General features: G+C 31.3%; 1 protein-coding gene across 1 annotated transcript in view; it reads left to right on the plus strand.

Moving 5' to 3' along the window:
• Positions 1-15,679, plus strand: part of LOC110992731 (transducin beta-like protein 2) — a 77,840-nt gene that overhangs the window by 41,250 nt on the left and 20,911 nt on the right. The window contains exon 3 of the mRNA XM_022258671.2: positions 3,260-3,480. Within this exon, the coding sequence (XP_022114363.2) occupies positions 3,260-3,480 (221 nt within the window). The remainder of the gene's footprint in view (positions 1-3,259; positions 3,481-15,679) is intronic.

Consider the following 15,679-nt stretch of genomic DNA (forward strand, 5'->3'; position numbering starts at 1 on the left):
CTTACACTATGAAAAGAAAAATGTACCAACTTAAATGAATAAAGACTTATTATTATTATATTATTATATAATAATAAGTCGTTTACCTTCTTCTACCACTTTGGCTTGTCTTTGTGTTTATAGAAACGGAATGTTAAGTAAGAATATTAAAAAAAAGCCTAGATTTTCGACGAAAAACTCCTGTGGTTAAATTATATTATAAGCTCTATATTATATAATTATAGGTATATAAATGTTATTGTGTAAAAGATGTAACAGAAATAAACATTATAATTATTTCGTAATTCTGCAGCTCACATAAATTATATACCACAAAATCAATTATACTAAACATATAGCAATACATACAGGCTCAAACATGTATGTAAGGAAAAATCATTAAATACGTAGTACTTAATACAGCTGTGCTGAAGAAGTGCGAAGATATGCTCATGATTGTGTATGCATTATGACCTCGTGTTGCAGGTTATTCAGCGCTATGGATATTGTTAATACTCTTTATAAGCATATTGCACGATAGCCTTAAGAAGTCAAGGCTTAAAAAGTGGTCTTTGTACGTCGGGGCTGCGCGTTTCAAAACTGATTATTAATATTATCATTGGTTATTTTGTCATCTGGACCCATAATAACAGATTTTAAATTGCGTATTATTGGTTTCACAGACCTCATTTCTTGTTTTAAACGATTATTTTTATATTGCTCATTGTAAAGTGAATGCTGGTTACGTTTTCAAATAGCCATTGCCGATCGACCGTCACTTCAGGCAACCGCCTGAAACCCAAGGCCTTGTTACAGTAACTCAGTTTCGATATCTGCTCTGGTGACCTTTCGCCGGTTCCCGCATTACTGCACGATCACCTAGTTTATCGATTGTATTCTACAAGTACCAACACAGATTGTTACAATATCTAGAGCAAAAATAATTGTATGACATACTACATACATAATTGTATGACAGAATACTTTAGGATGGTAAACGTATGAAATTATCTTCTTTTAAGTAATCAATAACTCAGAAAACTAAGCTACGAACCAATGGACCTGAGCGAGCAAGAACTTTCCAAATGGCAGAGATTTTCCATTGATATGGTTTTTTTTAATTAAATTAAGACATTGGCTATATCCTGACTTGAGCTTGGGACTTCACTATATAACTAACCAAATGAGGACCAAGCGTACGAGTCAATTAAACCAATAAAATTCATATGCTTTCATGAATAATTGACATATTTATGTAATACTCAATAATAATATAATCTTACGTGTGTGTATTTTGTCTGGAAATATGTAGAGCGGTAGGTTATCACAAGTTCAAATATTAATTGTATTCGAAAGAATCATGTTCAAATACTGTATATAAAGATGAAGGCTAGCATGGAGCGTATTTTTATGTATTTTGAAATACATTTCTGTCAGTAGGTAACTTATAGAAGATCACATAAGTTTAAAAAAATGAAAAGGATATTTGACATGTCTTAGCTTATATTTATAGTTTAAAAGGTCACTTAGAGAAGATCACATAAGTTTAAAAAAATAAAAAGGACTTTTTACATGTCTTAGCTTATATTTATAGTTTAAAACAACTCTTGTATATTTCTCTCAAAACAATGCGATGACATCGTCTCACTTAGCCTCTTTGAACCCACATCCACTTTCACTTCTGTTATACTCGATAGGTTAACATAAACAGTATTACTGGCCCGTATCCGCTGCTTCACCTTAATACTTTTGCATTTAACATTTCTAAAGTATTCGATAAATATTATCTCCATACTTCTACATTGATTTAGTCTCGTTCAAACAATATCATATAAGGTATGTACCTCATTAATACGAAAAATCTATAATACAGGTAGTACGGCATTCGTATTGTCAAAGATTCAGTAAGCTTGGACCACATGAAAACAGTCATTTCTGGCCACGATAGTGTTCTATCGAAGAATATATAAAACTAAATCTTGCTAAGAAACTACGCTGGTTACAGGAAATAATTTAATACTAAAAGGATATGCACCTGCAAGATTTCTACAGGTGTTCACGCATTCTTACTGTTTACAACTCACTTTCATATACAAAAGTGGCTTTAACTTTAATTTCTTTTTTGTAAACTAATATTTTTAATGGCTGTTTATCGTTTTCAATACTCGGTTAACCCTGGTAAATCATGTATTATCCCCCGTTTCTTTGAAATAAGTAATATTCATGTCAATAACTTAATTTTAGTTTTAATTTATTCCGTCCAAAGGGATTCATTAGTCAAGGTCATTAGGTCGCACTAAGCATTGGAAAGTGGAATTTCAAGCTACGTATATATAAATTAATTAGTATAAATATTACATGTTCACGCTATATGTAATATAGTTGAATTATGTCGGTCTAAACTTGCTCTATCCACCATGTATTTGTCAGCTACAGAAGCATTATACACGAACTCGTGTTACCTCTGTCTTCGGTCTCGAAAAATCATACAGCAATTACTCGCAGTACTAAGGTTTTTTCATACAGATTATCAGACATTAAACTTATTCGGGCTGGATAATATAGCCTCAAAAATGTCATTCAATTATTATACTATATTCAGTTAAAGTTATATGATTACATATACAAATTTCTCGAATTTTTAATCAGTTTACCCATTGTTATAAAACTTGTGGGTGAGTTTAAGGTCAAAATGTACAAGGTTGACATTAAGCTTACTGTCATGGCTCAGATGCATTTTGACATTGTATACACGTCCATCAATCAAGATAAAAAATGCACCTTTTTTGGTGTGTCGAGGATGGCTATATTCCGTTGTTTGACGATGAGTGGGTAGGTGTGTAAATAATTTGACAAATAACTACAATTTGAAAAACATAGAAAATCGTCTATTGTTCATCCAGGTTATATTAAATCAAGAGCTATTTTAACTTGAATGTGAATAACACTGCCGTCGAAATCTTTATCTAGTGTGTTTCTTCATCAACTAAAAATATTAAAGGGTAATATAATACAGAGAGAGGTCTTATCGTTCATATGCAAAATAACATGAAAATACACCAAGCCAAAAGATTTGTTTTCGAACAGAACAATGCTAGTAGTTACAATCCGTGCAGCTTGAAAAAATAAACAATTTCCCTATTCAAAATGTACTACAAACTCAAAAAGCTATTGATTGTTTTGTCCTTTTTTGAAAATAAACATAACAAAATGTTCTTTAACTAAGGGTTTTTTAAGAGGTTTTATTTATTATTCAGATATAATTTTTTCAACTTTACAGATGGATCGGTGATTCTATGGGACGTTCGTGATCTGAACAGCAAAGAACACAGACATATAAGAGTTAATATCGAGTTTGACTTCGCGTCACACATCGCCTGGAGCCCGGACTCCAAGGGATTTGTTGTTCATACAGTTCAAGAAAACCACATCATGGGCTACAAGGTTGAGAAGAAGAAGGATCTCATCGTTTCGGTTGCGCATGCTATGACTTTTGACAAGGTAAGAGGTGATAATTATTTATTGTCATAAACAGATGCGCCTGCGACTTCATTTATAATAAATTTTAAAAAAGCAAAAATAATAATTCTAGTTAAAGGGTTTTCAAAAACTAGCCAAATAATTTCCTTAGATTTCATGGTTCGGGACTTAGCCTAGAGGTCCGTAGATCTATAGTCTTTAGATCTACGAACCTAGACTAATCTCGATACAAAAAAGAAATAAATAAAAGGCGCTACAACGTTTTTAGGTTTTGGGCTTTGGGGCTAGATTTTTCTACCTGTTTCATAATCATTCGTTAATCTAGTAGGCAAGTAGGTGATCAGCCTACTGTGCCTGACACGAAGTTATTGTTTACTATGCTATTTAGAAGCTTAATAAACTTCTTTATATTTTTAGTAATTAATGGAAGTCAAATAGAGTGTACTAACACAGAGTATACATATGATTATATTTTTCTATGTTAAATCATAATGAGTATTATAAACATTTGATAACATGTACGTAAATATTATGTTTATATGAGAATGACTACGACTTAGCAAATTTTCAATGTCATATGTCGTTAATTGTTTCCGGAAAATAACCAAATTTAATGTAAACAACTAAACCGGTTTAATGAGAAAACATATAAGATGAGCCTCTAATATTATTAACAAACCTCGCCAACTCGTTTTACGGTCAGTAAATATTGTCACAGTTTACTCATTGACAGTTGTGAAACCGATAGTGATCCCATCTAATGCTAGGCAGTGGAACATAGATACGATTTCTATTTATTGTTGCGTAAGGCCTGAACCGTCTTGTGGTAATATTATACAGCCAAAAATGAAGAAAACCCTGTCGTTACTTAAAAAAGCCTACTAGATCTTCATCACTTCGTGAATCGAGCCTCAGTTAGTGTTAGAGAAAATCCTATGAAATTCAAACACAAGTGAAGTTCTAGTACTAAGTATCTACTATCAATTAAGTAATTAACGCTAGTATTACGTGTTACACTATAACTGTTTATAAGCTTAAAGCACATTACAGTAGAATTACATAAAAAAACAACGTGGGTGTATGTACAGTTAGAAGTTATACTTCTTTAGCGTAATAAGATAAAAATCTTTTCAAAATTTTTATCTTTGGCTTTATTCTACGTTTGTTAAAAAAACGACACTAAGAAAAATCTAAAATGTTGACTATAGCTAACTTCAGGGAGTCGGTTTTTTGTGACGGTGTGCGCATCGTATAAATTTACCCTCATCGCCTCCCTAATGCGACAAAAGAAGTATAACTTAAAAAAAATTAAGATAAATATTTATAAAGTATAGATAATGTATTGATCTAAATATTTATATATAAGTATTTTTTGTCAACTGGTAATCTATTTTTTAAAAGATTAAATTAGCAATCCAATTTTAAAAGATAAGTTAGTTTGTTTCAACTTTTATTCTGATTTACATTCTTACAAATAATATTGCTTTAATTCTGCTCACTTATAATGTTTAAGACCTTTTTTTGAACTTTATATAAAAATACATATCGAGTAGTATGTATATGCAAAATCATAACCTGATTAAATTAGCCCACTAAAAGTGACATGTGCTAAGTCGTATGCGCACATAATACAACCGCATTTTCTTGGCACACTTTTACTTTCGGTTTCACTGTGAATAGTTGCGCACTGCGATTGTGTGACACGCAGTTTTTGTTCTTTATGTGGCAATGTGTGGTGACAAACTCTAATGTACCACTTATAACATAAATAAGTTGTTGTGTTTAGGGCTTCTAGGCTGCTGTTATTTTTATAAGATATGTATTAGTAGACATGGTATCGCAGACTCTTGTTGAAATTGCTTTCTCATATAAGTGTAGTACACACTTTGTAATAGTCGGCGCAGCGTGCGTGATATGGTATTTTTTTCACATCTTAGGTTACATTATGGATGTATTCATACCGTTGCCTATTTTGTAAATTTTCAATAGCCCATTCATCAAGGATAATGTAGGATTCAAATCGCTGCCACTTTACCGACTTTCAAGCAAGCAACAAATCAAATATTTATTTGCAACTTTATTTACATACTTGATCAAGATAATTGAAAAATGTCTTATGTCAGTTCATTCAATAATCTCTATCTGTAGTTTTACAAAAGAGAGTGCAACTTAACTACGAAATATGAGCCCTTACGGAAGCTTTGAACCGAGAAGCTTTTCATTGTGTGTATGTTAATCCTGACAATAAGAGGCAAATAATATAGGACAATTCAAATATTGATATAATTTTGATATTTCTTTTACTCAGGGTTGAGAATCGAAGGCTACCGCCAATAATATGTAATATTATTTTTATGAAAATGTGATCAGCGTAGGTTAAAGAGGACTTAATGACAAGTGATACGAAAGGGTATGACCATGTAGAACGGGTGAATAAGAGGCGGTTAACAAGAAGAATATACCATTTAACCGTGGATAGTGAAGTCAAGTTGGGTAGGTGCAGACTTGGACCAAATCCAGGAGATCCTAGAGTTCAGGAGATAAATGTACCTTACATATACCCATAACTGCTCGTCAGTTAGAGAAAGTCCTGAAAGTGGGTCAGAATCGTAGGAAGAGGTCCTTTATCTCTGCCTTCCAGAAATAGGCGTGATAATATATAAAAAATTAATAAAATTACTTTAATATTAATTGTAAAATTACAGATTGTACGTAAATATACTTTAATAACATTACATCAACATGAACAACTTTAATTCGTCATGATAGTTTTGAGGTAGGTCATAATTAATACCGTTTTAAATTATTTCTTTCATTTATGTATAATACTCGTATATGTATTAACTTTTATTGTAAAATTATTACATTAGCTTCCTTAAAAATATCAATTTACAATTTAGTTGGTGGATCATTGGTGCGTTTTATAGAGATATTGTGTAGGGCTATTCTGAATTCCACCGCAAGATCCGATCCGTCATCCGAGCTGCTTTCCCAGATCGGTTCCTGGCGAAAAAAATAATCGCTTTTAGGTATAGATAGAGTTGTTTTGTATGATATAAATGACTAAGCTATATAATTAGGTCCAAAATTAGTGTTTCGTCAGTCGCACGTGTTTCGTACATAATTATACCAAGATATTTATAAATATGTATTTCAATGTTAAAGTAATAAGGTCAAACTCTTGAAAATTATGTATCGTCAATTCTTCTACATTTTTTATAGAATTGGGAGCGAAACGGCAGAAGGTTTATCTTTTTAGCGATACCGGCCATGCACTATCAAGGCTAATCGCAAGTGTGTTGCCAGCTTTTAAACACCGATAGTTAAAAACGAAACTAATTTTTTGTAATTTTTTTTGTAAACAAAATTCAGAAAGGTTGTGCGGTATCTTGAATAGTCTTGCTGTTTAGCATTTCCTAAACATTGTATTGAAGGCCACAACTAGTAAACATTTCTAACACGAGTACGCAAATATTTGATGTTTGTAGAAACGTTACTCGTTTTTGGTACTTAGCTATTTTGAAACACTAATATTTTGGAAGTCGTGGGTCAAATTAATACGGCGAAATAATTAGACTTCGTACACTATTACTTTTCTTTTCTTTTGCTCGCTCACGACTTAAAATCACTTTTACGCCCAAACCATTAACAAACCAGTTTTGTTTCAATCCACTGTAAAAAGTGTACCAACAATTAATTGACGTATTGTAATAGCCATCTATCTGTCCATAGGTACAAGCTCTCCATGGTAGGTCGGATCAGTATCTGTGGAATTTTGTATGAAAGTGACAGTTCAACTGTGCCAATATCATGTCATAATATTTTTTAAACAATCCTAAGAGTCGGCTCTTAGACCCTACAGCCACACTCCATAGACACTCATTTCCGTAATTAAAAAAGAAAGTTTAAGTAAATTAGGAACTAGAGACACTTAAATATTCTTTAAATTTAATAATTTTGCGCATCTCCTTCCTTTGTTACGAATGTCATTTATTCCAAAACGAGGTCGTATTATCAAAAACACTACAATCAGGTCATCGTACGTACAATGTCACGAGGATTTAAATGTTTCCGTTTTGAATTTTAGGTATTAAATATAATTAATTACTTTATATTTAAATATATTTTTAATATCTTATTTGGACAAAGAAAAGACACAATGGTTTTATTATATTTATTATTAATACATAAAAGATCGATTGCAATTATTTTCGTAATAAAGATATAATTTCGTTTTAGTTGTTTTGATTGTATAATTTTGCGTGCATAGTATCTGGTATCAATATACGTAAAACTTGCTACATGTATTACAACTTGTAATACATAATGAGTAATGGCGAATGCGTCATAGATATTAGAATTTGTAAACAAATGATTTACATAACTAAAATTAATTATTAAAGGTTATGTTATATGTTTCGTTTTTCTTCTGTTGAGCTAACCTGTATTCAGGTATAAGTTTATTCATCTTTAAGAGGCAAACATGAAACTTTAGAGTTCGTCTTTGAATAAATAAGTGCTTGAACATAGGACTGTGGCATCTATATTATTATACAACAACTATTTACGAAACTCGGTTATGTATCGCATACCTACAGATTACAACATAAATTACCAGCAAATCGATATATTTAATGTGACTAAAAAATTCTTAAAAAAATATTTTAAAAAATTCAGGTAACTTTTACCAATAATGGCTTTGTTTGTTGTTTCATGTTGAATATATGTTTTGATTTACCGATCTCGATTCTGTGCTTTGTAAAACTGTTATGTTATGTTTCTGTTTATATGTGTATTCCGTTTTGGCTTTTGTGTGTAATGTAATTGTTTGGTTATTGTTTAATGTATTAGCTGTAGGAATACTTAAATAAATAAAATAAATAAAATAAATAAATAAAATAAATAAAAATAAATACATATTTCTGTCTTGGCCCATTTTTGGATAACGATCATTGTTTGATAGTATTAAAAACTTCTATCTATATGTGTAAAAATTAATTGCTGTTCGTTTGACTCGAGAATGGCTGGTCCGATTTGGCTTATTATTATCAATTTATTATTAAGATTGTGACCTGGTTGTCTTATATGGTTTAGATGCCTTCCGATAGTTTTCATATCTGTAGTGAGAGGACCGATCACTTAGGTCTGATTTAAAAAAAAATATTACGTTTTGACACAAATATATGTAGGTCATCATAGTATATAATAAAATGATTTAACCAGTGATTAAATATAACACATAAAAATTTATTTTGATAGTCTATTTGAATTATTTGTGTTTTGTGTGAAGGTATACTTTATTACGACTAAATTAAAATTTATTTAAAATTTAAGTTAAAAAATCCACTTTTTGTAATGCCCTCACCGTCCTTTAAGTCAATGTGGCAATGACATTTTTTGTTTCTGTAGATAAGCGTGTAAAAAGTTAATTGATTTTTCCACCTTCATTGTGAATTCACTTCAGTGAACTTTTTTACATTCTACTTTATGATTTGTAGAAAAATTGTCAAGCGGAAGCAATCACTATTAATAACATTGTCGTTCACGTTGATGGCTGTTTCACAGTATCCTTAAGGAATCGGAGGTAGTGGATTAAGAGTTTTTCATCCGCAAAGACGGAAATGATTAGCTGTCACAGAATGCGAAACTGTTTTTCTAATATACACTCTAATACTTGCTTAGACTGTTTCTTATATGCAAAGTGTATCTATTAGGTAGTAGATTCCATGAGTCGTCCACGGTTCGCTTCACACACACACTCACATTTCACATATTTCTTTTCGCTTTTGCGAATTAGAAAACTCTGGAATGACTCCCGCTTAGTCATTTTGTGATATCTTCCTTGCGAGATACCGAGCATAAGGGAAGTATGGGTGTCCATGGGCTGCGATAGACTTTTGGGGTGTCGGTTCCGTTTGCTCAATCTTCAATCAAGAAAAATGACCGATTCCGTAAAAGCCAAAGAAAGTAAGAATTCGAATTTTAACCCAATAACTCCTCCTTTGATCAAAAGATCCGATTTAGGTCTAAATATTTGTATCCTATCCTATCTACGACTCATTACTGTGTTAACAGAATTTGACAGAGAGACAAGAGAGAGAATAGAAATAAGAGTGTATTCAGACTTGTGTATGAAGAGTATCAGGTTGTTTTGTTTTCATTAAGCCTTGCGAAAATTAATTTTCAGTTCATCACACTTCGTGAGTTCAATGCATCGCACTGATATCAATGACCCTACGTATGATAAGACTAATCAGAGTGACCAATCTGTACGATTATTCAAGGTTGCCACAATATTTGCTAACGGTTGTTGCTTAATAAGAAATATTGATAATTTATTGTATGTATTCAGTTGTTTTTGATGATTTATATCGTACTTAGGTAACACATGGCAAACTAGTAGATAAATTCCCGCTGAAACATGTTTTTTTTTCTCTCGAGGTGCAACTTGTGTCGAAAATAAATTAACGTTATGTTATGAAATTATTTCTTTCGTGTTCATTTGTTTTCTTCTAATAGAGAAGTCAGCCTTCTGTGCCTGACACTCGCCGAAGACTTGTCCTCTCTCTTTGCTCACAATGTTTTGCTTCACCACATGAGCGAGTGCTAAATGCGCATAAAGACAGGAATCTATTGGTACACAGCTGGGGATAGAACCTACTACATCAGGGATAACATAAGCACGGTGATGCCAGTACACCTCAGTTAAAATTCATTATTATGAAAATATATTTTTTTGTAATTATGTATTTTGTATCATTTGTGAAACTTATGATCTCACTGTACTTATAAATTATCATTACTTTTTTAAACCACCCTTTTGTACTTAGGCCATAGAACGCGAAATCCGTTCTAGGTTCAAACATATGCTTCGACCATATACATAACTGTATACGGAAATGATTTTCAAAGTAGGTGATGCTCTTTTGTTTTTTGAACATTTGTCATCGCAAATAAACAGAGCGTGCAAAACTGTATCTAATTTATGCATTTAGGTTTTGTTATTAGTTTTTTGCACATACTAAAACCTGTATTTGCTTATGTCGTTTACTAATATCATTCGATGGAGAATCGAGGACATGTAAAGCGGTTTTAAGAGCGATATTTACTTGAAAATTATATAATAATTTTAAAAAAATAATTATGCCGCACAACCACTTTGTCTCTATACATTTCCTAACCAATTCGACTTAGAGTCCTACAGGCGCGTACCAATTTCTAAAATGCCGCCAACGCACTTGCGAGCCTTCTGCCAGAGTGTGTGTCAGATAAGGGCCAATTTGTCCCTGTTCTAAAAAAAACTAAGTATGATTTGTATGATATGTTAAATATATGATGGTCAATTCACTAAAATAAACCAAAACGAATAATAATAATCTATCCAGAGTGTATAGATAGTTCTGTCACTAATTAAGATAATTAATTGTAAACTTACAAAGAAAAATTATAATGGTACTTATATTTTACTAAGTTTGATAGAAGTATTTATACTGTTAATTATACGGTTTTAATTAAATGTTTATTTCTTCATATTGGAGATGTTTTCAGGAAGCTGAAATTATATTTATAACCGTTTGAGATAAGGCCATCTATCATACTAGAATCACTTTTGATGCTATTTCAGATCAAGAGCAGTCTCTTCCTTTTTGTTGTTTTAAAAACCAGCTTTCAGGCGTTTTTAGGACTAGGTATACACCTATGATGAAGGAACTCTAGAGTAGTAGTAGTATTCTATTCTTGAAAGTTAACTTTCAAGGCCCGCAGGCAAGGTTGTAATGAGAAGGAAGATCAGAAACTTCTCGAAGCTAGACTGAAGATTCTAGACGGCTGTGAAGTGATGTTTATTAAAAATTACCCCCTTTTAGATTTACGGCTTTTTCTAGCTCGTGACAATACTTTATGGGATAAGCGTTTATACTCACTTTGATAATAAATGAGCCATTATAATAACGTCTAATACTACAAGGTTACTATAACACGTGTTGAATTTCAATTGCTAATGACCTGATTACTTGTGTCTATAGATAGAACAAATAATTCTGAAGAACACAAACAAAATACGATTTTTTGTTTTGAATTAGTTTTTTGTTTTAATTTATTTTTCCAACGTTTAAGTGCCTGGCATAAAATATCGTTATTTTTTATTTTATGCGTTTTCTGAGATAGAGACCAGGCCAGCTTCTACCCTTTATTAACAATTACACGTCTTGACGGTGTAATACTGTATCCTTTTCTTAAAGAAATTAATTAAATGAAAATAATTTAAATGAGATAGTTTAGCTAACTGCGAAACATCTCCAAAGTTTAATAATTTAATGAAGATAAAAAATATAAATAAAAAATAAAAATATATTTTACTTAAGTTTTAAATTCTGTATGTAGTGGACCGCCGGTAATCGGTCCCCTGTCTAATCCGGCAATCTCTGTAATCCGACACGGTTTATTATTTATTACTGAATATTTTTTTGACAATCTCCGCTAATGCATGATCGAAATGGATGGCGTAGTTTTGCTCTTTCGCGAATTTTGTAAACGTTTTTGACATTCATAAGCATGCCTTAAGTCGCATCTAAACTGAATAAATAAATTTTGATTTTGATTTTTTTTGATTTTGAAACAAGTTATAATTTTATGATAAAACGTAAGCTCTTTTGTGTTATTTAGTTTACAAAATTTGACATGCATAATAAAGTATGGGCTTTTACTTCAGAGTACATACATATAACATAGAATCTTATTATTAGATGTGTAATTTAGTACTCTTTTTAAATATCCGGTTTGTAAGGGGTCTTAGTACTCGATAATCTCACAAATTTTTTGTCGTATTATTGGGGGAGCATTGTATGTATACGTAGATATTAAATGTATACTTAATATTTAAGCGACAAATAGAAAATACAAAAGTCCGTTACGGAGTTACAAAATATGTTAAGTTCATTAAAAATATATATTAGGGACTAATTACATATATCAAAATGTAAAAGACGTTTAAATATACTTGTTTTTGGAATTTATATTTGGTTAACTAGGTAAAGGCTGGGCAAAATATTGGTTCTAATATGCAAGACTAATAGAGTAAATTTGCCATTACCTTAAATATTTCTGAGGTTGTTAGGTCGTGGTCACTGGCGCACCTATTTGTACTTTAATTAATGCGAAATCTTTATCCTAACCTCCTTCGATACTTACATAGTCTGAGTGTCTCCGTGGTTTACGCATATTCCATGACAAAGAATGTCTGGATCCCAGCGAAACAAAAATTATTATCTTAAAAAAAATTTAGAACTATTTTATTGATTTCATAAAGCTGTGATGATTTTTAGGTCACAGATTTGTCAAGAACCTATTTAATCTTTACTAAATGACCTAAATAATTAATTACTCGTAATTACTCTGAATATCGTCGTATAATAAAGTACCTACTAGCAGCTAATCACTTGTTTTGCTCAAACAACCCCGTAAATATGAAAGCCAATGTTTTGACATAATAGTAGTATTTCATGAATGAAAGTAAACAATATTAAAATATAAACATTAAATGTTTGGAGGCCGGTGCGTTGCTCCGCTTCTGTATTTATTTTTGGAAATGCTAAATTCACTTTGTATACTGCGTAGTTCACAAATGTACTGAAATAAGCCGCGAGGAGCACGTGCAGGCTCTGTCATGTGGTTAAAGGATTTTTACAGTGATTATTGTAAAGACTAATTCACACTTCATATTCACTTATTACAATACAATTTAGGAACTAACAAAATTTGTTTGTGCAATATGTTCTACGAACTGCCTGACCGCTTTTCCAATCAACCAGAAATTAGCAAATTAATGATACTAATACTATGCATGTATATTTTATTTAAACAACACTAATAATTCGTGTCTGTCTTTCCAAGTTATAGCACAAATTCAATGTAACTTATAATTCTTGTTTTAAATCTGCTGTTAAATCTATACGATTGAAATATATAGAAAATATACTCAATCTTTTATTTGTGTATGTATCATCTATATTAAATGAATAGACTTAGGAAATAGGAACGATAATGATTTACATTGTTGAGATTAATATCTCTTTGGAAATTTCACGATATAGATGTTATTTTAACATAGAAATGTAGTTACAAGTTACCTTTTATAGTTACCCTTTAATTTCAAGGTTAATTTATGATTCATGAAAATAGGAAATCAGGCAATAGGAAATCAATTTCAATTTACATTTTCGAGTAAAAACCTTTCGATCATTTTGATTGTGCTAGAGTTCCCTACAGTACTTATCTTAATATATATATTTCTTGTGTGCGTGTGTATGTGACTGAACTCCTCCTAAACGACTGGACCAATTTTGATGAAATTTTTTCTGTGTGTTCGTGGAGATTCGAGAATGGTTTAGATTCACAATTTTGTCCGCTGGACAATGTTTTTTTAAATTAATTAGTAGTTGTTGATTTTGGAATGTTTTTCATTGGATCCGACAGACGGCGCTACCATCGCACTGTCAAATTTTAAATAATATTCGAATTTTAATTTTAGTCTGTCCCGACAGTTAGCGCTGCGATCAAATAAAAAAAAAGTTTTGTTATCATTGTGTTATTGTAGACCATGTGCTATTGTAGAACATTTGAATAATAATTTTCATCAAAATGGTCCAGGATGTTTTAGCTTATTAAAAAAAGTTTGAAATTTTCAAATTAAAGACGTATAGACAGGACAACGTCTGTCGGATCCGCTAGTATCACTGTATAAACATAAAGATAATATGATTTATCTGTATTCTAAATCATCTCTCTCCAAGGGCCAGCTAAACTTTACTATTGTGTTATTTGTCTGTCCTTGTAGAATAAAAGTTTTGTTAGTGCGATTGATAGTTGTATTTTTAATTTATTGTGTTTATTTGAAATAAGTGTGAAGAAAAATATTGAGGTGATCGTAATGTATCTTGTACCCAAATCGCTATTCAAAAAGAAACTGAAACGTTTGGCAATGGCTTGTGGTCCCATATTGTTTGAAAGTACGAAGTTCACATATTTCTAGATAGCATTTCAAAGATAACATTTAAGTTAGTCGTAACTGTTTAGTTAGTTGTAAATGTTTACAAAAAATTATTAGTGATTTTCCTAAACGTATTTCTAGTAATATCTGGTTGTTTCACGAAATAAGCTGATTTAAATTGATATATAATTGTCTCGATTCGTTAATGCTATTGCGTCTCCTGGTTTGTTGTTTCATCATTAGTGATGCAACTTTAACTAGTTATGACAATTAACTGCGGTTTTTACTTAAGGTAACAGATGGTACGATGTTATGGTTAATTTATTTCATCATTAAATGAAACATCTCTTTGGACCAGACATATTTTGGAAATTAATAGATGATATCCTATATTCGGTCATTTTGACGAGCGTTATCATTCAGTCTGCAAAATTAATATTATATTATTCCTTTGGAACTTTATCCGTGCTCAATAATGTCTCCGAAACAATCTAATTTCTATATGTTTGCAGAGTGAATTCACAAAAGCGACTTCGAATGATCTGTTACAGTTAATAAATTATTTATAATCAACTTGGAGATATTTAAATAAAAACCAAAACATGCAACTTCACGTACTAAACGATCAATTGAATTTATTGCTTACCTATAATTGATTAAAATGTATTTTTAATAATTGTCTTAAGATACACAATTGTCGCATTGATAAGATAGTTGAAAAGTAATAAATAAATCTTTGAGAAAATACCAGAACATTGAATGTATGTTCTTTCGGCAGACATCCCATACCAGGTGTTGAAATGACAACTCACGTATATAAAGGATTTTTTAGGCTAATACTGGTAGTTGCACAATAACAAACACTTATAAATGAAAAAAAAAATATACTGAATTTTTAAAGATTTATTAAAAATCTAGGCATACGAAGGTTATGAGATAAATGGGTATTTGCCTTACAATAACCAGATTAACACGGTATTGACACTTTATCCTTGGCACTAAGATCAAGGGATTTTGCGAATACAATAATATTATTCTAATTGGTATATCTTAACTTATGACAGCGGTTACAAAAGGATAAAAGGCTAAAGGTTATTGGAATACTAATTATTATAGGTAGAAGTTCTTTCTCTTTGATTAGTTTTTGCTTTCCGCCACATGTTTATTTTTGGTTTCGAAACATTCCAATTCCCTCTCGATGTTCATCTCACTGTACGAGCGAGTGTTAGATGT

This window comes from Pieris rapae, chromosome 4 (genome assembly GCF_905147795.1).
Source record: "Pieris rapae chromosome 4, ilPieRapa1.1, whole genome shotgun sequence".
NCBI lineage: Eukaryota > Metazoa > Arthropoda > Insecta > Lepidoptera > Pieridae > Pieris > Pieris rapae.